This window comes from Ursus arctos, unplaced genomic scaffold (assembly GCF_023065955.2).
Source record: "Ursus arctos isolate Adak ecotype North America unplaced genomic scaffold, UrsArc2.0 scaffold_13, whole genome shotgun sequence".
In the NCBI taxonomy this organism is placed as follows: Eukaryota; Metazoa; Chordata; class Mammalia; order Carnivora; family Ursidae; genus Ursus; species Ursus arctos.
In genome coordinates this window covers 31,171,768-31,193,828 of record NW_026622797.1, presented here as the reverse complement: position 1 = coordinate 31,193,828, position 22,061 = coordinate 31,171,768, and the positions used below count along the sequence as shown (strand labels likewise).

The window sequence follows — 22,061 nt, the reverse complement described above, 5'->3', positions numbered from 1 at the left end:
TAGAGACTGCCAGTCCCCCTCTTCCAGCTTCTTGGGAAGACTACAAAGAAGCAAAGGAGAAATCCCCTTCCTTGTTTAATATAATCAGTCTATAAAGTCTATGGTAATATTTAATATTGTTGGATTAAAACATTCTAATCCTATTAATATTAATAATATACTAATTAAAACAAAGCATTAATATAAATAAAATTAATATATTCTACTTGTTAGGTTAACATATATTCTACTTACATAAAATATTAAGATTTAATATATTCTACTTAATTGTTAGGTTAAAATACATTCTTAAATTCTAAAATAGTTCTTTTCTTAAAATAAATTCTTATTTAATCTTACCAGATCATAGTCATTAATAAATGTAGATGTCAGATTCATCTGAGTTGTTCACCTTTGTAATCTGATTCATTTTTTTGTCTTTTGAAACAGTTAATTCTGAAGAAATTGTTAGGAACCTCAGCGTAAGTATACAGTGTCCTAATACATATATGTAAGGTAATATAATGTCCTTAAAATCTGGGTTGGAAGGAATTTATATTCTATATTTCCGAGCCCAGGGCACTTGTCATTTGTTTTTGAAACCCTCTGTTGACATTATTTTACATGCGTATCGGTTGTTTTGTTTTAAGATTTTATTTACTTATTTGACAGAGGGAGAGAGAGGGAGAGAGAGAGATTGAGAGCACAAGCAGGATGAGCAGCAGAGGGAGGAGAAGCAGACTCCCCGCTGAGCTGGGAGCCTGACCTGGGTGATTCCAGGACCCTGGGATCAGGACCCAAGCCGGAAGCAGGCACTTAACTGACTGAGCCACCGAGGCGCCTCTACATATCAGTTGCTTTTATCTTAGGTGTTTCCATTTGCAGTCGCCACCCCTACAGGAGATTAGTCTGGGGGACTCCTGGTTTTCACTGAGTGGGCTGACGTCCCATGCGGAAGGGCCATGCCGGTGCGCCTCAAGCTGCATTGCCTGTCCCATGTTTTGCATGACTTAATGTCAGAAAATAGTGAATCATGAACTCTTACCGATCTCTTCATCCACGTCAGAAAAATGATCTCCTTACCTTTGAAGTATAATTGCAACTGCTTTTGATTGGTTCCCACATTCCAGGTCGTGAGTAAAGGGGCAGGATAAATTCTAGATACGTAGCTTAAGGCCATCTGGGGTTTTCAAAGTGGAGCTCACCCCTCCTAGAGAGACCTGACATGTTCGTAGTTGTAGTTTTCATGATTCTGTATTTAAGGTATATTCCCAAGTATATTATCTATTATATGAGATTCATGAGTTTATCATTGCTTGGGATGGGGCTCAATTATTTAAGTATAGGTGGCATGCAATTATAGTAAAAAATGTTAGGATGCAATATGAATGACTGAAGGTGAGAAAAACGCAGGGTGAAGAATGTTACTGTACCCTGGGACCCACCGCACGTCTGATGTAGAAATGACCATTAGAGGGGAGTGTGGGTGGCTCAGTCGGTTTAGTGTCTGCCTTTGGCTCAGGTCATGATCCCAGGGTCCTGGGATCAGGACCCATGCTGGGATCCCTCCCTGCTCAGCAGAGAGTCTGCTTCTCCCTCTCCTGTTGCTCCCTCTGCTCTGTCTCTCTGTCAAATAAATAAATAAAATCTATTTAAAAATTTTTGAAATGACCATTAGAGCAGCAGTTTAGAGTCTTAATCACTCCCTTTTTCTCTTACACCTTTTTTTTTTAAAGATTTTATATATTTGACACAGAGAGAGAGAGCCAACGAGAGAGGGAGCACAAGCAGGGGGAGTGGGAGAGGAAGAAGCAGGCTCCCAGCGGAGGAGCCTGATGTGGGGCTCCATCCCAGAACGCCCAGGATCACGCCTGAGCTGAAGGCAGACGCTTAACGACTGAGCCACCCAGGCGCCCCTCTCTTACACCTTCTGATACGTGATCTTGGGTGCACTTGGGAGGCAGTCTTACCCCCGCTGGCGAAGGGCTTGCAGGCAGTGCGTTCATGCTGATGGGAGGCGCACTTCTTAATTTCCAACAAGTGGACTCTTTACAACCCCATATTGTTGTTCTTTTCCCCATTACGTCACTAGCCATATAGCTGAAGGCCTGTTGGGTGAGGAAGGGCAAATCTCTAACAGTCCCGGTAGCGCAGGGGGATTGGATACCACAAGCTTTGGAAATCCATTACCTGGCATTGTCAACAGAGGCTGGGCCTGGAGCGACAGAGCCCCGAAGAAATGGACCATCATGTCGTGAAGTCGTCCACGATTCCCAGGAAATACTGCACGTGGTAGTGCAATATTCCCGGTAACGCTGGTCCACGGTCCTGTACTGAGCTTATTTCGGACAAACATAACCAAACACGAACGGGTGACTCTTTAAGTCCAACAAAGTCCTGGCTGCATGCCAGACAACAGCATCAACTGTTCTGCAATAAAATGACCCAAGTTTTCCCAACTTTAGAGTCTTCAGCCTAAATTCTCAAAGGCAAAATATAACCCCGTTCTTTGGAAGTTGGCGGCATGCCTCTAGTCTCCTCGGGGTTTACTCTGGCTACACACTGGCTAGGAAAGTGTGACTCTCACATGACCTGTGGTCGTCAAGGGCACAGTCTAGTCCCTTGTGAAACTGCGCATCCAGCAGCTGCCATCTTGGGCTTGCCTGGATGTTACAGAAATACCGGCTTCAGAAGGAAGTAATGATGGGGGCGCCTGGGTGACTCAGTCGGTTAAGCCTCCGTCTTCAGCTCAGGTCATGGTCTCCGGGTCCTGGGGTGAGCCCCGCACTGGGCTCCATGCTCCGTGGGGAGCCTGCTTCTCCATTTCTCCCTGCCCCTGTTCATGCTCTCTTTCTCTCTGTCTCTCAAAGAAAATCTTAAAAGAACAACAACAAAAAAAGGAAGTAATGATGAATTAGAAAAAGAAGAAGCCTTGATAAAGATACCAAAATAGGCAAGAAAAAAAACTGGCTGAAATATCTGCAATAATCCCTCCCCCCCCCTTTTTTTTAAAGATTTTATTTATTTATTTGACAGAGATAGAGACAGCCAGCGAGAGAGGGAACACAAGCAGGGGGAGTGGGAGAGGAAGAAGCAGGCTCATAGCGGAGGAGCCTGATGTGGGGCTCGATCCGGTAACGCCGGGATCACGCCCTGAGCCGAAGGCAGACGCTTAACCGCTGTGCCACCCAGGCACCCCTCCCTTCCCCTTTTCATTCTGTAACTCTCCTTGCTGTATTGTCCATACTTCTTTTTCAATTGTTTTTTGTTCAATTTCATGGTATCTTTTTTCGTCTATAAATTGAGCACTAAATAGTTTGAGCACAAAATAGTAGTGACACAAACTTAAAATATTGATGAGATGATTGGGAAAGTAGAAAAAAAATGTAATTTCCCCATATTCTTACCTGTATTTTGTTTCTCTTGTTTCTCTTGCATTTTTATACAGTTTTAAAATATGCCATCAAGTTACCGCAATAATTATTAAATAACATTTTACTCCAGTTTCTAAGAGATCCATGAATTTTTCACTGTCCTAAGTTTCAAAAACTTTGGACTTGATTTGAGAATTAAGCCGACATAGGTTATTTCAAGGGTAAATTGAATCCATTGTAAGAGGATTTTGGTGCAGTTAAACTGATTTTTTAAATTTTTAATAATATTTACTAATGTGTTATATACTTTTCATATATAATTTAAATTCAAAAGTCATAATTGCCACTCGAAATCTAGACATCTACTGTCTGTCAAAAAAAGAGGGGAGGGTTGTGGTGGCTTAAGATACATACACAGGAATAAAAACTTAGAACGTCAAACACCAAACCATAATTTAAATAAAAATTTTAATTGTAATTTAAATGTTGTTGCAACAACGAAAACAACATAATTGGGGAATGTGACCAAATTGATAATAGGTTTAATAACCTTATTTTGTTACCCAAGCTTAAATCCTCTTACATTTTTTTTAATTATTAACATGTAATGTATTATTTGTTTCAGGGGTACAGGTCTGTGATCATCAGTCTTACACACTACACAGTGCTCACCACAATAAATTTTGCCACTTTTAAAAAAATGCTTAATTGTCTTAGAAGATGAAATTGTTGAATTAGCTTGCACATTTTGTAACTTAGACGAAGAAAGAATTTACCTATTTTTTAGTGCAGGAAACCTGATCAGCATTTCAAACCCTATCTGACTCCTGATTTGCCAAAACGACTACACTTTGCCAAAAACGTGAGAATTGACCAAGCTGTTCTTCTGGTGGATCGGCAGTGGCTGGCTGTGAGGTTTGTGTGTCTATTTACTTGTCTCGTGATACTTTTAACAACCATCTTTCAATACAGATTACCTTCATTTTACCGTGCTGTTACGATCATGGCATTTTTCCTGAGTACTGATACTTCCTTGACTTCTTATGCTACCTCGCACTTCTGCATTTGAAACACCTGTTATTAGGGGGCCAATCTGCCAATCTTAGCAACCTGACCCTCCCAATATAGACAAGAGGGAGGAAGAAGACTGACAGTTTATAGACCATTCCAGAAACTGTTACTACCAGCACATTCCTAACCCCCACTCGGGTCTTTTTCAGGTGGTAGACAGGATGTAAAGATGATCTCAGTTGTCTTCCAGGTTGGTAGTAAGCGATTGATTAGATGGCTCTTCGAGATCTTTGTCATCTTTGTGGTTTTTATGGAAGAGCACCTTTATGGCTCTAAGGCCAAGCTAACAAATTAGGTGTTAATATTTATTTCCTTTTTCTAGTTACCATTCACATTGTTTAGAGAAAAAAAAAAAACGATTCTGAATCGCTTCATCCCAAGATAACCAATTCATTCACTGGTTTCACAAATCACATTGATGTTTGTTACTGTGAGTGCTGGGCCTTGATCCAGGCGTTTGGGATACAGACAGGATTCGAATCCAGTGACAAAGACTGATAATAAGCCAGCAAACATATACACGCTTTTTGGTAGTTTAACTAATGTTTCCTATTTTTATATTTTATTCCAGTGTTCTGGGTTTTTTTTCCATGTGCATAAATGGTTTTAAATGGAATGAGGATCATATTGTTTTCTGGCCTTATTTGTATGCTATGTAGTGCCGGAGGAGACAGAGGATAATGGGAATACAGAGTCTGAAAGATACGTTTAACAAAGAGAAGACAAAAAAAGATGAGGTAGTTGAGGTCTAATGTATATGGGAGCAGAATGAGGAACTGGGGTTTTGGCAGAGCCTGTTGTGTGAGATAACGGGAAACCCCAAGCAGTAGGTGGTTGGGCCAGAGAGTGTGCGTGTTCAAACATGACCCCTAGATGGCGCTGGCCTCTCTTCTTGGCATTGGAGTTTCATAACCTCTTGTGAAGGTCAGTGGCTTCACTGTGTGGCTCAACATAGCATTCTCCAGAATTTAAAGACTAAGCTTTACTAATATTAAGTATATAAGGCTCTTAGTAATGTGGGTATGTAATATGTAAACACTTATGTGTCCAAATGTGGGTAAATTCTCCAAGTATTTACTGTTGAGAGTATGACATTGAAGTTAGGAGGCCACTGGTACAAAATGAGCAAGTGCCCCTTGATCCTATAACATGACCTACTGCCTATAGAAGAGAGTCCAGCCACCAGAATACCTCCGGGTATTACACATTAATATCTAGTTTCAAATTATGAGCTTTGTGTGTTTAACAGCTAGCAGTGAGATGTTCAAGGCTGAGAGTTTAAGACCCACCTCCATACCTGGTTTGTGAGAACTTAAACAAATTAATGTCTCAGGACTTCATTGTCATCATCTGTAACACAAAATTAGCCTGGTTTTATTATTCTCTTGATATTAAAGTAAACTAATTAGATCAAAGGAAATGTTGACGACAGCCCAAACCAGAGCAACCAAGGAGTCTCATTTGATTAAGTCCAGAATTGTAGCAAATTTCATCATTGATTGAAACCTATCACTACCATCATCATCCTTATTTTGCCTAAAATGTGTTGGATTTTACGAATTTAGGGAAACCCAATTATTTGAAACTACAACAGAAGTATTGTTAAAGTGCCCCCTTAAAGAACATGAATAATAGCTTTTTAAAAAAAGATTTTATTTATTTAAAAGAGAGAGCACAAGAAAGGGGAGGGTTAGAGGGAGAAGCAGACTCCCCACTGAGCAGGGACCCCGATGTGGGACTCTATCCTGGTACTCCAGGATCATGACCTGAACTGAAGGCCATCCTTTAACCGACTGAGGCACCCAGGTGCCCAATAATAGCTTTTTATTTTATGATCAGAAAGTGACAAATACTTCCCAGGCACCTTTCCTTTTTTTAAAGTCATTTTTTTTAATTTTTTAAGATTTTACTTATTTATTTGTCAGAGCACAAGCAGGGGAAGCCGCAGAGGCAGAGGGAGAAGCAGGTTTCCTGATGACCAAAGAGCCCAATGTGGGACTCTATCCAAGGATCCTGGGATCATGAAGGCAGCTGCTTAACTGAGCCACCCAGGCTCCCCTCCCAGGCACCGTTCTAAGAAATGGGGGTAGACACAGTCCCCACCCTAAGGATCTTTGCACGGGCAAGAAGGAAGACAGCAATTACAATCAGGTGTAACGAATGCTGCTTGAGGATCAAGTACAAGGTACAAGGAAACAAAGAGTAATTACACAGCCCAGGTGTGGATGTCAGAGAACGTCAGAGGATGCTTCCTGGTGGGTGTGATTCCTGCTCTGGGCTTTGAAGACTGAGGATGGGATAGGTTAAATGTTGTCACATATACAGCAGGGCTGCCCCAGGCAGTTGTGCAGTCAGTGCACTGCCCAGAGGCACCCAGCCAAGATGAGAGGCAGTGGAAAGAGAACCCTTGCTCAGCTCACTGAGCTCTGACAGGGGAGCTATGTCTGCAGGAGCAAACAGACCACTTTTCTTTGCTGGAAGGCATCCACCTGCTTGCCAAGCCCCGAGCACTGCCAGGCTGTATCTTCTCAGAGGTGCTTCTTTCTCAAAATGCTCTGCCCAGAGCAGTGGGGCACCTTTTTAAAGCCAGAGCAGCTGCTCTGGGGCAGGCAAGGGTAGAAATAGGTTTGCAGGCAGAAGGACTAGGTTCCAGCAATTTCAAGTAGTTCTGTATTGCTAGAGCACCAGGTGAAAGAAGCTGTTCTCCTGAAGGCCCTTACCTGTCATGAATTAAACCTATGACTTTGACTGTAAAGGAAGCCGACCATTGGTAGATACAAGGTGTCTAGAGGGGGATACGTGGATATGTGGATTTGCATTTCAGAGAGCTCACGGTGTTCAATATAAGTAGAGTTTGTGTGTGTGTGTGTCTGTCTGTGTGTGTGAGATCTGGGAAGATTAAGAAATTCAGAGTCAGGATAACCGATTAGGAACTCTGTTCAGGTCTGAAGTAATAAGGCTCTAGCTTAGAATGGTGGCCGAAGAGGAGAGCAGGGGAAAATGTGAAAGAGGCTACACAGGCGCAGAAGACCTGGCAGCTGCCTGGGGGTCAGGAAAGAAGTCTTGCTCGTCGCCCACCTGTGTCATTACTCAGCTGTGGCGGAGAACCTGGCCTTGATTTCAACTTTATTAATTAGACATAGATAAGATAAAAGAGAATTTGTTCCAGAAGATTTCGTAGAGTGCTTGGAAGTTGAGCTAAATTATGACAGATAAAATCAACTCATCTTTTCCAAATGCTGGCTTCTATTTTTCCATATGTAATTTCCAGAGTCAAATTAATGGTTGGAAAGCAGTTAGAATAGCAAATTTCTAAAATTTTGAGAAGAATAGAAAATAGTGTTTTTCAAACACTTTTTTATCTTTAACTTCTGATTAAGTATTGATTTTAATATTGACTGAAGTTTCTAATTGAGTTGGGTCAGAAGTTGAAAATATTAAAAAATATTTTTCTGAAAATAAAGATAGGATCAATTTTAGAAAATTTTTACCAATGACTTCTTTCTAAAGACCTTTTTTCTTTCTTTCATTACTGAATCTTCTAGCCTCCCACACAGAATTTAAAACTTAATTATCCCCAGATAGTTTCAATAATCTTGAAGGAACCAAATATCTCTGCAATAAAGATAAAAATATTTTTAAAACAACTCTTTCCTTATGCCAAAAATTTTATTGGGCTTAACCAAGGTAATGAACTGGCACCTTTGGGTGATTGAATTTAAACCCCTTATAAATAGGACCCCTCTTGTTTTCCCCACTCCAGCTTAGCCTCTCCTTTCTTCCCTCTCTTGGGTAGAGTTGAGCGTAGCCTGCTTAGTGATGTGATTTATTTTTTATTTTGTGATTTATTTTTACTTAAACCGAGTGGGAGTCGTTTATGAATGCTTTAAAAGTTAATTTTTTGAGACACTAAATTAAAGTCCTGCCTACAACATAAAAACAAACAAAAACATTGTGTGTGTGTGTGTGTGTGTGTGTGTGTGTGTGTGTATTTGCCTGAGGAGTGGGAGTTGGGAGTAGGAAAGCAAATGAGAAAAATCTCTTAAGGCCAAATGTTGGGAAGAGGAGTCTTTTTTTCCATTAGACCTAATTTGAACCAGTATGACATTGTTGCTTTACGAAAAAAAAAATCTAGGTTTATTTATTGCCTTTTTTTTTCATGTATAAAAACCAACTATGTATAAAATTGCTAATACTCCTCAATTCAAATACTAAAATATAAGAAGGTGGGCAAAAGACTAATTATATTTGAAAAGTCATTCAAATAATGGAGCAACATTCTATGGAAGAATAGTCCAAAAATTAAAAATAAACTCTTAATTTACAAGAACATACTAGCTTCTTCTTACTAAGTGTTATAATTTACTTTCCTTCCATATTCTTTATGCTTTTATATTATTTCCCTAGGTATCTGATAGGAATCAGTATTTTTTCCCATTTTCAAAGACTTATTTCTTAAGTACTGAAAACCTTTCAGTAGTATTAGTCAAACTATTCTTAATCACACAGACATTAATTAATGTGTAAAGATAAGCTTGAAGACTACTTTTTTATATTTCTAATTAATTTTTAATTGACATGGCTGACACAATGTTACATTCAAATTATTTTTTTAATCTATGTCTTTGTTATTATCTTGTTGTCAATGGCTAAGGGTCAAAGGCTTTTGAATTCTATTTATAGATTCTGGAATTCTTCCTTCCTTCTCTCCTACCATTCTGTTTGTTCCTCTGTGGTTATGAATTTGAGCATGAAAGGAACTATATTTATGCTGTTGTCGATAGAAAAATTTACTTATATAAAACCAGAAGGTACATAAAAACCCATTAAAGCTCGCTTTATAATAAGATTTTATATCAATGTATTAATTGCAATATAATATTATTTCTTTAAAGGAGTAAAGCATATTCATGTGGAGGAGGCAATCATGGTTATAACAACAAGTTTAAGAGCATGGAGGTAACTTACTGCTTTATTTTTTTAACAAATATTTATTGAGTACCTGCTTTGTTGTAGGCAATCTTCAGGATCCTTGAATACAGTTGAGAACAAAGCAGATAAGGATCCCTGCCCTCATGAAGTTTGTTAACAGAGGAATGTAGACAATTGGCGTAATTAGGAAATACATTATTTGGTATATTAGGGGATAAGTGCCCTGGGAAATAAAAGTAAAGCAGAGTACGTAGACATTGGGGGTGTTTCAGGGGACCATGGGGACAGTATGCAATTTTACACAAGGTGGAGAGGGTAAGAGTCATGGAGATGATGTTTGAAGTGAGACTTGAAGAAGGTGGAAGAATCTACCTTTGAAATACTCTGGGGACACGAGTCCCAGGCAGAGGAAACCACCAGTGCAGAGGCCTAAAGGTGCATGTGCCTGATATGTTGGGGATGAGAGAACCTTCGGAGGCTATTGGAAGGATGTGAAACTGGGGCCGATTTGAGAGGAAGGAGCAAGGATTCAGTTGGGTACATTAAGTTTAAAATATTTATTAGACATGCAAGTGGAGATGTTATATAGACACCTAAAAAGAGTCTGTCTATGCAGAGATAAAAACTTTGAGTTTTAGGTATGTAAATTATTTAAAAGATCCGCAACTAGAGACCATCCTCAGAAACTGAGTATAGGTAGAAAGGAAGACCAAGTACTGAGCTTTAAGCAGATCTACTTGAAGAGGTTGAAAGAGTCACTAGCAAAGACACTTAGAAGTAAAGCCAGTAAGGAAGGAAAGAAAACCAGGAGCCTAGTGTGTTCCTGGAAGCCCAGGGAAGAGACTATTTGGTACAGTCCATGAGTTAAGTGTAGCTGATATTCCCCCATAGGTAAAGCTTTTATGATTTTTTGCAACATGGTTGTCCTATCTATTTCCATTAATAATAATAATACACACACACACACACACGGCCCTGTTACCAAAAATAATTGTTTATTAATGTTTGACACTTTTCTTCTAGTTATTTATAATCTGAAAATATTAGATGTGTTATGAATAATATGTTTAACATGAATTAATTAAATGTAAATAAACATATTTAGGTTTCTTTATCCTAAAATTAAAGGAGAGATATATTTAAGAAATCAGTAGGTTAGTAGAAGTCGTAAAAAAAAAAATTCAGCATTTAGAGACTTCAACAGTTTTTGTCACGTATTAACACATTTGAACAATGATATGAAAAGAATATTTAGTGTTATTTGAATTTCTAATTTATACTATATAGATATGGTAGAACTGTGCTGACATTGGTTGTCCATTATTGTTTGTTTCTCCTTGTCTCCTGACATACGAGGTGCTGTGGAAGCAGGTACATTTAGCAAAAGTAAATACAATATATTATATTTGATTGGGATGGTTGGAATCCCAGTCATAGGTGCAAATGATATAAAAATCATTTTCAAACCTGAAAAGAAATCCTTACAGTAGCCTCAGACGCAACTGGAGAGCTGGGACAGACGGAAAATTGTGTCTCTTCCAACATTTTTGAGTTTAGATGGCATCTAGTAACAGTAGGACTATTTCCACCTAGGCTTTCTTCTTGGCACATGGATCGAGTTTCAAAGAGAAGACTGAAATTGAACCATTTGAAAATATCGAAATTTATAACCTAATGTGTGGTGAGTATATCTATATAAATTTAACATCAAAATGTGGACATAGTTTGTAAAGTATGTATTCTGAAATTGGTAATAAACTGAATCCCAGAGACAGATGCTTTGCCCTAAGAAGACAGAAAGTAGGAAAGATGAGAATGAATCATCATTCAGAAGCACTCAGCCATAAGGGTGAATTCTTTCTGTTTGCTGGTAACGATAAACATTAGATCTCAGGAGACCAACTTTTCTATCTGTTAGTTACTATTTGAAAATTTCGTAAAACTTAGATAATTAAAAGTACATTTCTAACTTTTCAAAGCAGGGAAAAAAACCCTAAAAGCACAAGTATTTTCTTAGATGGTGGAAAGTCCTTTTCGGACAGATGCTTGGGATTACACTCAGTGTTTAAAAAAAAACAAACTTGAAGACTTAGAATTTTAGGGGATCTCCCCTACTTTTCTGCCTACATGCTTACTCCAGAGCATTGTACTAATAAATCGTTTATCTCGGCAAGGCAATGGGTAAGTTGCAGTTTCACCTTGAGCTTCAGGAATTCTGACGCAAATATACTCACAGTTGTCATTCCTAATCTTGCCAAAGGCCTGTGGTGATTGAATATGACTTCGAAACCAAAGAGTATCCATTTGAAAATAACGTGTTGTAGCCTGAACAACTTTGACTCTTGGTTCCCAAGCTGAGTTTGTGGTCAGGGATGCTGGCCCTTTGTGGGGAGGCTTAGAAGGAATCAGATAGGATTTCAGTTCTAAGAGAGCTCTATTTGGTGGTATTCAGCAGGAGCCGCTTAAAAAACTATACTTGTAAAATAATCTGTATATTGTGTTGTATAAAAAAATAGAAAAAGTTATCTAAATATTGTGCAAAATTTTTGAGTTTAATTTTTTAAAGGTATCTGTCCTTAAGTTTCCTATAACTAAGTAAATACACTGTAAGCAAGATTGTAAATTAACTTCTTCAAAATTGTTTTTGATTTAAGTATAGCTTTTTATGCTAGAAAACCAGGATATGCTTAAGGAACAAAGGGAGCATTTAAGTTATGATACTTTTCCCTGGAGGAGCAGAAACAGTTCCTGAAAGTGCGTGTAGCTTATAACAAATGTTCCCATTGTCTAGAAAGAGGAGGTGATAGAAACCCTGGAATGGGGGTGGGGTGGGGGAGTGTGTGCGCCTGGGTTGTTCAGTAGGTTAAGTGTTGGACTCTTGGTTTCAGCTCAGGTCATGATCTCAGGGTAGCGAGATGAAACTTCACATTGGGCTCTGTGCTCCGTGGGGAGTCTGCTTGACATTCTCTCTCTTCCTCTCCCTCTGCCCCTCCCTACCCCCCCAACTCTCTGTCCCTCTCTAAAAAATAATAATAATAATAATAATAATTCCCTGTGGGAAGAGACACTAACCTGAAGGCATATGCAGTACAAGACCATATTAGAGCAGAATTTATTAAAGGAAGTTTTGTTGTCTTCCATCTGCTAGATAGATGGTGTTGCCTTTTCATTTAAAACTACTTCAAATTTATTTTTAAAAACAGATCTTCTACACATTCAACCAGCACCAAACAATGGCACCCATGGGAGTTTGAACCATCTTCTGAGGGTACCTTTTTATAAGCCAACCCATGCAGAGGAAGTGTCAAAGCCTTCTGTCTGTGGCTTTACTGTTCCACTGCCCCCAGACGATCTAGATTGTTCCTGCCCTGGGCTACAAAATGTAAGTAATAACTTCACGTATCCGTAAGAATGTAAAGGGGCAAGTGAGTCTATAGCCAGGATTATAACTGGGGTAGCTGACTGCCGGGTTTGTGCTCTAGTTCTGACATTTACTAAGTGAATGTATGCAGTGTCTCTGGAACTTGTCTGGAGGTGAGAGATGCATTGTAACGTCCAGCATATGAATATGCTTTGTAAACTGGGAAGCACTGTTTGGGCATTAATAATTCCCTGTGAGCTGAGTGTCTTAACTCTTCATAACAGTTAAATCTTAGCCACTCTTTGATTTCCTTCATAAACTTACTCCTCTTACAGCTACAAGACCTCTTTCAGGTCTTTTCAGTGGGTCAGGCTCTTGGCCGAGTTCGGGAGCTTGACTTCAGATCCCAAGAGACTCTCAGTAAGATGAGATTCCAGCGCTAGGAGTCTCCCCCCATCCCCCCGGCCAAAAAAAAGGGCAAGGAGTCAGAACAGGAGCTCATAATGCAAGGACCAGCCCTACCTGTGAGAACTAGGGCACAGGGATGGGGGCTGGGATTTCAGGATGGAATCGGAGCCCAGTTATCAGGAGTCCATCAAGTTAAAACCAGTGTCAAGGTGCATTGGATGCCGAGTTCAAAATGTTGTAGAGCTAAATAAGTACCTGCTGCCTCGGGTAAGAATTATTCCTTAAACCAGGAGTCAGCAAACCCTTGACTTTCTTTAATCCTCAAAAACATTACACCGCATCGATCAATAAGTATATAAATCAATGCTGACCAAAAGAGGCTTTAAAGGATAAAAGTCCAGTGAAGATTCCCAATCAAAATCAAATCCACAGCCCAGATCAGAGTAGGGTGTGGGTTTCTTACCTACAGCTTACCTGGATGGAACCTCCATTTAAAATAATAATAATAATAATAATAATAATAATAATAATAAGCATTACAATGTGGGCGTTTTTGTCTCCGTTTGAGGAAAAAAGAAGAGTCGGAGAAGGTAGGTAAACTGTCCAAGGTCACAGAAATTTGATCTACCGGACTGCAAACCTCCAAATTCTTTGTAAAGAATGCCCTTTGCTGTTCAAAGTGTGGTCACAGGAATAGAATCTGCCTCACTTGAAAGCTGGTAAGAGATCCAGAATCTCAGGCCCCACTGGGCTCAGGATTTCTAATCAGAATCTGCATTTCAGCAAGACCCTTAGTGAGCTGTACTCCTATTAAAAGCCTGAGCAGCCCAGGGATGTTGTCATCCCACGAAGTAGTTGATTCTAGCTGTGGTCACCGTGCTTTGCCGCATTATCGATCGTATCTTTGTTAACTCCCGCACAAAGTATCCCAAGCCTATTTCTGAGCAAGTGGCAGAATTAGAATTAAAACTCGAGTTAGTCTGGCTTGTTTGTTGAGTAGTAAAATATTCAGGCATTACTGTAGAAATAATCCTCTTACAATGTGTTGACTCCCGTTCTGTCTTTCCCACATCGTCTTGCAGAATGTTTCTGTGCAGCATGTGAACCAGATGCTAAATCTCCCTCAAGATGCAAGTAAGTCAGTAGAAAACACATCAAGTCTTTGGTGTTTAGCCCTAACAAAACACAGTATTGCCTTTGGGGGATTCTTTAAAATAAGCTCCCAGAGGCTTTTGAACATGAAGATTGCATTGCCAATAATACAAGAAGAAAACCCCCCACAAAACTAGATCTAAATAACAACACTCACAAGCCTGGGTAGTTACAGTGTTTCCAGGAACACAACAAATTCCTTGAGATGGTTGTGCCTGTTCCTTTTCTTAGATGTGAACCGCCCACACTCTATTGGCTACGGCCTACCTCTATTGGCTGTGTGACTGGGCCAAGTCACTTAACCTCTCTGTGTCTCAGTCTCCTCATCTACAACAATGGCACCCACTGTATGCAGTTGTAAAGATGGAAAGAGTTAATCCGTGGAAAGAATTTAGACCAGTGCCTGGCCTGTAGCAGCATTATTATTACCTATTATCTTTTAAGTGTTCTCGTGTTAAACTCATTAGGCCTGTTTCATCATTTATAAAATGGGGATACCTTCTTCATGGAGTTTTTGTGACAATTAAATGAGTTAATATGTGTGTGCACTTAGATTAGTGCCAGGTACACAGTAAGAGTTTAGTAAATGTCTTGGTTGGTTGATAATCTTTTTATAATCTGTAGAGTGTTACTGCATGCCATGAATACCTTGTAGGTTTTAAAACTATCAATAATTGATGGATTTTTAGAGTACAATAGGCAAATAAAAATAAATAAATACATTAGGACATACTGTTCTTTAAAATTGCCAAATCTTTCCTGTGATAATTGCTAAGGGAGGTTATCTTTGTTACAAAGTATGTCCTTTTGGTTTTGAGGTTGTATCTCTTCAAATATGTCCTGTGAACTGTTAACTGCTTGGCCAGATTACTTTTCTAAACCCTAGTTTTGTAATATGTAGAATGGAATAATAACACTTGCCTCAGAGTTGTAAGAATTAAGAGGTTAAGTATGTGAAACATTTCTCAGAGTAACTGGCACGTAATAGTCATCAGATGATATTTTTTTGTGTAGAAAACATTTGCTAACTACAAACATTTTTATTATTTTATTTTATGTTATTTTCATTTTAGTAATCGCGACGGAGAAACTAAATTTACCATTTGGGAGGCCCAGGGTTATGCAGAAGAACAAGGAACACTGTCTTCTCTATCACAGGGAATATGTCAGTGGATTTGGAAAAGCTATCAAGATGCCCATATGGAGCTCATATACAGTACCGAAACCAGTGAGTTTGTGTCCATTGAGCCATGCAGGCTGGAAAAAATTTATGGCTCTTGAATATTCTAAGAATTGACTTTTGATTTTCAGTAGAGATCCCAAAGGGAGTTCTCTGCTCTGTGTCTTGTAAAACAATGTCCCAGGTATTTCTTAAAGGTATTTATAGGTGCTATGTGGGTGCAAAAGAGAACATGTCGTGTTTTGCCTGGAGAAGTTAAAAGGTGTTCACAGGCCTGTTGGTAAGGCAGGTAGGAAAGAAGCTTTCCAAGACAAGCAACAGGAAATACAGAGGCACACTATTTATTTTGTCTATCCTAAGTACATGGTGGGTGCACCCAGAAGTTGATGCTAACTAGATTATAAAGGGCTATTTATTTGATTGTTTAACAAATACTTTACTATCTGCTGTGTATTATGGTAGGCACAAGGAGCCTAATGTGAATAAGAAGTAATCCATCCCTGAAGGATCCAGTACTCTAATAGGTCAGGCTAGACTTAAAGGTATAGATGTGCTGTATCATAGATCTCTCCAGGCTGAGGTTCAGAATCCAAATGTTGAAATTGTCTTCCTTTTTCACTGTCTGGAAATCTCTCCTTCGATAAGTGACCCTGGGACATTTGGCTACCAAAAGAAAGAAAATGTTAGATCTCTATCTCATACCATATACAAAACTAAATTGCTGGTGGGTTTATAGACCTAAATGTGAACAGCAAATCCATATTTTCCTTTCTGTATACCTTTATGACCTTGGGATAGAGAAAGATTTCTTGGGACACAAGAACAACAACAACACCAAAAATACAGAGGAAATTCACTAATTGGACTGTCTTAATGTAATGTGTGACAAAAAGACAAAGTTACGGATGAGACCATGTATTTCCACTGTGATGAATATCCAGAATGGTAATTAGGATCCAGAATAGCTAGTAAATTTCTTCCACTAACCAAGAGAATGGCAAACATCTTAGTTAATAAATGGGCAATGACTATGAGCCAACCAATTGAACTTCATTAGCAATCAGGAAAACATAAATGAAAGCAAAAATCAAAGTCTGCCAAAAATCCATCAAAACACCCCTTCGGGGCAGGGATGGTTCTGTTTAATGTATCCCAGCACAATAGAGCTGCCCAGTAAATGTTTCCTGAATGAATGCATTGGCTAAATTAATCCCAACCATTATTTTTAAAGACTAAAGGAGAGAGCAGTGCCTTCAGCTAGAAGGGTTCATAAATAATCAGAAAGCTGTTCTTGTAAAGAAAATCTTGATATCTTAGATCCAAAGACTCTGCGGGTGACAAAACTCAACTTATTACTGTTCTTTCTAAGGGTACAGATACTCCACTCCTTTTTAGGGCCAGGAAGTGATTGGTTGTATCTGGTTTATTTACTCGTCTTGTTCCAATTCAAGATTTCTGGAGAAAAATAAATATTTTCCCACTATTAATTGAAGCTTTGTGTGTTCTGAACACCAACTCTGTTGCTGACAATCGTTTAATTGTGGTCCGCGGTAGGAGTGCACTGATGTTGCCACCCAATGTGGGCAAACATTTTACCAAGAGTTACCTGAGTTCATGTGCATGGTTAATGGCAACAGCACTTTCCTATTATGCAAAATGTTCACGTTGTGTTTTTCTTCAACCTACTGTGGAACAACAATATGTTATTTATTCCTTAAGATAATTCCTAATTGTTTTTGGTTTTGAGAAGAGCAGTATATTTAAGGCCAGTCTTATTAGTCAATTCTCTATTTTGAGAAGTCCAGGCACCAGGGATTGTGTGGAGTTCAGGGGAATGTTGATGGGTTTAATACTTTCCCCTGCAGTCTTGCATTCCTGAATTTATATGAGCTTTAGCGGAAACCAGAGGCGGAGAGATTTTGAGTGGGCTCAGACCAGGAGTTCAGTACAATTCTTTTTTGTTATTGTTTTAAAACTAGCTTCTTTGTTACCAAAAGTTCCTGTCCTTTCACTGATCCCACAGAACTACTTGTGTATTTCTCCCTCCATGTGACAGGATGGAATTCTAGCAATTTTCTGCTTTCTAATTCAGAAATTACTCTGTTAGTATGTTGTGGTTCAAGAAAATTACATGCAAGGATGTTTTGAGATTCACATTAAAATGCTGTAAATCTGCCCTGTGTTTGAGAAATCAGACTTTAAATAAGCACTTTTTGGAGCATGGGCCCAATTGGCTTGTGCCTTTAAGTTTTATGGAGCTTTTGTTTTTCTGTGGTTTTGGTGGGTTTTCTGATTTTTGTTGTTGTTATCTCAGGAGAGTTCTGGAGAAGTAGCTGTGATTTGAAATCATGGTCCTGCAATAACAGCTTCCAAACTATTAGGGTTGATGAGACTGTATATGGGTTTTGCTTCAGGGCCCATTGAGTAAGACTATGTGAACTGCTCTTTCTGTTGCTGGGTGAGAAACTGAAATGAAGAGCAAAAATTATGACCACGTTTTAGAATATATGCCTTATAATTGTAATGTAAATCAAAGCACTTTTTCAGAGAAAAAAATCTAGCACACTTGAAAAATGTTTCTCTCTCTCTCGATCTGTATGTGTATATATACGTCCCACATCACTGGATTTTTGAATAGCCTTTTTTTGTTTCCAAAGCTTGTTAGCGCTAATACTATAAATTATGGTTCAATCATGTTTTATGATTCTTTAAAAAACTAGGAACATTATTATGTATCGTAAACATTTTTTGGAAGTATAAGAAATATTTTCCCTATAGAAAAAAAACACAACTAAAACAATAATTTTACAAGTATACAGTTATTATCCTTACCGTAAGACCAGATGGTAGCAATCCAATCTTCAAATAAATAACGTTAGCTTTTATGTTCAGCCTACAGGTAAAGAGAGTCTATAACTTAAATAAAATAATTTTATCAACTGTTCAAGTTTTATTTTAATCCCATGCAAGACCTGAAATGAAAGCATCTCGCTTTCCTGTCTATGCTCATCACCTACTTCTCTTGAACAATTTTGAGAGCTAAGGAGTTCAGATTTTATCGGAGTGTCTGAGTTCTATTTATTGTTTTCCTGACTTTCTATCCCCTGGCTTAAAAAACTCTAAAGAGCTCTGAAGAGCTAGCCGGGTGGAAGCTGTTTCTGTGTGTGGAGGTGGAGGGATGGTTCACTGTGCCTTCTCTCAGGAGCCCAGGACTCAGAAATGACGTGATCATACCTCTCCACCATCCTTCTGGAGGGCTGCCTGTTGCATAATCTCCCCTTTATAAAGGAGGCCACATCCTGTCTTCCTAGTCTCAATGCATTTGTATTAGGGGTTCAAGTTTGGTAGGTAAGAAACAAGATTTTCAGTAAACAGAAAAAAAGTATAACCCTTTTGTAACACTCTGGCTAAAGCCATCCTGATCCGTGTTCCCCGACTCAAAGTCCACACTACTTTGAGAGAATAGTAAGCATTTTTGCCCAAGTGGTACGTGAGTCTAACTTCTACAGCTGCCGCCTCATTAGAAATTACAATGCACTTCCTTCCTTAACATTTTAATAATTTTATTTATTTATTTATTAAAGATTTTATTTATTTGTCAGAAATAGAGAGAGAACAAGCAGGGGGAGCAGCAGGCAGAGGGAGAAGCAGGCGCCCTGCTAATAAGCAGGGAGCTCGAGGCAGGGCTCGATCCCAGGACCCTGGGATTATGACCTGAGCTAAAGGCAATTGAGCCACCCAGTGTCCCCATTTTTATAATCTTAACTGTTGAATATAGGCATTTCATCTTCCTCCCATTACAGAAAATACATCCATGGCTACATTTATGTATCATACATTTCTTCAAGTAAGACGTACAAAACGTGAAGTTTTAGAGTAAAATGTTAAAGGCGTGTGGTAGGAAACATCAACTCACAAGATTCTGGTTGTCTATGGGGCTGACAATCGATATGGTTGATTCTCCATTTTACAACATCTTTACGTGCCCCTTGATGTCAGATGAAGAAACCTGGTCATTCAGGACTGTTTGCTCTGATGTGTGTCTGAAAGGATATAAACAAATGGTTTTAGCTTTCCAGTGTCTGTCATTAGGAGAGTGAAATGAATGGTGAGAGCTAATCCACCGCTTCTAACACAAATATCTTCATATTTCTTGGTTTACTTTTTGGTTTGGCGGGTTCTATCACTCAGGAACTTCCTGAGAAAGGAAGAAGGAAAGGTGTATTTTTTAGACTTTATGTATCTTAAAATATTCTTATTTCATCTATATACTTATTTGATGGTTTTTAGCTTTAGAATTTTAGAGATCATTTTTCTTCAAATTAATAGGACATAAGGTTTCCTGCACTGATTCTCTAATGTTTTTTTACATTCCCTAATTTTTTCCACCTTTTGTCTTTAATTTTACTTTTTGAGATATTTGCAGCTTCGTCTTTTAATTGAATTTTTTATTTCTGTTGTCATATTCTTTTTTAAATCCCAAGAGCTCTTTTTGTTTTTCTATTGCTTTCTCTTCTTATATGGATGTCATATATACTCCCATCTCTCTATGGAGCAAGTTTTCTTCTGCATTGTCTCTTTTTTATCTTGGTTCCTCCTCAATCCCAACAAAATGTTTGATCCTTGGTTATACTTTTATATGTTAAAGGAGAAGCACTAAGCTGTGTGGCTGCGGCTGGCCAACTGGTAGACTTCACTATAGGTTGATCAGAATAAGAACTAGCTATTTTGTTGGGGATTCCTAATTGTAAGCATCTAGTTTTCCTTTTGGACTGGTTTGTTTCCCGAAGAAAGGACACTTTTAATCTGACCCAGCATGTAAAATGGGGCAGCCGTCATGTGAGCAATGAGACTGGGGGGAGTCTCACCATTCAGTATGTGGATTTTTATTTAATCCCACTGCTTTCAGTATGATGCGCCTGCTATCTGGGCTGTCTTGGGTCCCTCAGTATGAACATCCCTCTGGTTCAACCTCTCCAGTGAGTAAACTTTCTATCTAGCCTCTTTTACAGACTTGCAGCCTGTCCTCTTCTTTCTGGCCCCATGTACATGACCCGTCTTTAGGAGACTCCAAGTTCTACCCGTGGGTTTTGGCAGTAAGAATCCACTTCTTTGTGCTTTCCCCAGTCATGGCTTTTGGTTGTCAGTATTTACTGGTCTACTAAGTCATGTTATAATAGTAAACCAATGTTGATCTGACTTCCAGCTTCTGCAAATTTCTTATTATCCATTATGTGTTTTCATCATTAATGTTCTTTTAATGGGATTTAGGAAGGGAGCAGAGATAAATGTGTTCAACCAAGTTGAGGAGTCCCCTCAACTTCTATATAGTGTTCTCCAGCTGCAGTGGGGTAGTGTGTTGGGTAGTACCTTCTCTGGTTGGCTTTCCTCAGACTTCGCTCAGCTTCATCTCCTACCTATTCTGTACCTCGTCATGGTACTCTCATGCCTAGGAATATAGTGTACAGTGTATTTTGCCTTTTTCTTTGTGAATTGGTCTTACACATTTTATTTTTCTCCAGCTTTATTGAGATATAATTGGCATAAAATGTTGTATAAGCTTCAAGTGTACAATGTGATGATTTCCAACATGTACATATTATAAAATGATCACTATATACATTTTAGACAGCATAGCTAATTTTCGCTTTTAGCACAATGCATTGAATAGGGGAAGAACATCCTAATTTAATGTAACCTTTTTTTGTTGTTAAGAAATAGATACATTGTGGGCAGTAGTGGGTATATGAATCAAAATCTGAAAAAAGTAAAATGAATAGCAGAATGTTTACTTACTCATGATTATATGCTAATTGAAATATGGTAATTTAATACTGCATTACCTTAAACACTTGGGTTAGGCAGCATAGTGGATAAGTTAGTGCCTGATAGTGGATAAGTTATTGTATTAGTCTTTAAGTAGAGTTACACCGGCTCAGTCGGTTAAGCATCTGCCTTCGGCTCGGGTCGTGATCCCAGGCTCCTGGGATCGATCCCCAGGTTGGGCGCTCTGCTCAGCAGGGAGCCTGTTTCTCCCTCTGCCTGCCACTTGTGCTCTCTCTCTCTCTCAAATAAGTAAGTAAAATCTTTAAATAAATAAATAAATAATAGCTACAAAGAAAATTGCAAAAAATATATTCCTATATTACATGATAAATGAAGCATGGCTACCAATTTTTTTTAGGTCTCTAAGTTAGTAAGTTCACACAACTGTAGCTTCTTTGAATTAATCTCAGATTGCCTAACTGAAGAATAATATCCTTCGTTTGAATGTGTGTTTTAAAAATGAATTGTTTTTATTTTATTTTCAATATTTGCTTATAAGCACACCATATATATCACCACCTTCAAGTTAGATCCTAAAAAGAATTTTGTTTTTTAGTGGTAGCTCCCGTTATCCATTTGCTCTCAATTCAGTTTTATTCTGCAAATAGTCCTTTCCAAGATGTATTTGATTTGCCCTCCCAGTGTCCCTAACAGAAGGGAACCACAGAAGAAAACATTGCTGAAGACATCCATTTCCATTGCTTGCGTAGACCTGATTCACTAAGAAAATAGGAAAAGGTTAAATGAAAAACATTCGAGGGAAGTTATAAACCATATA

The 22,061-nt window shown here is 38.7% G+C and overlaps 1 protein-coding gene across 4 annotated transcripts in view; it reads left to right on the top strand.

Annotated features, from left to right (window-relative positions):
* ENPP3 (ectonucleotide pyrophosphatase/phosphodiesterase 3) overlaps positions 1 to 22,061 on the top strand; it is a 72,201-nt gene that overhangs the window by 37,767 nt on the left and 12,373 nt on the right. For all 4 annotated transcript variants that reach the window (XM_048225955.2, XM_044386336.3, XM_026504808.4 and 1 more), the window contains 7 exons: positions 430 to 461; positions 4,141 to 4,268; positions 9,320 to 9,383; positions 10,950 to 11,037; positions 12,560 to 12,738; positions 14,208 to 14,259; positions 15,351 to 15,505. In XM_048225955.2, the coding sequence (XP_048081912.1) occupies positions 430 to 461; positions 4,141 to 4,268; positions 9,320 to 9,383; positions 10,950 to 11,037; positions 12,560 to 12,738; positions 14,208 to 14,259; positions 15,351 to 15,505 (698 nt within the window). The remainder of the gene's footprint in view (positions 1 to 429; positions 462 to 4,140; positions 4,269 to 9,319; positions 9,384 to 10,949; positions 11,038 to 12,559; positions 12,739 to 14,207; positions 14,260 to 15,350; positions 15,506 to 22,061) is intronic.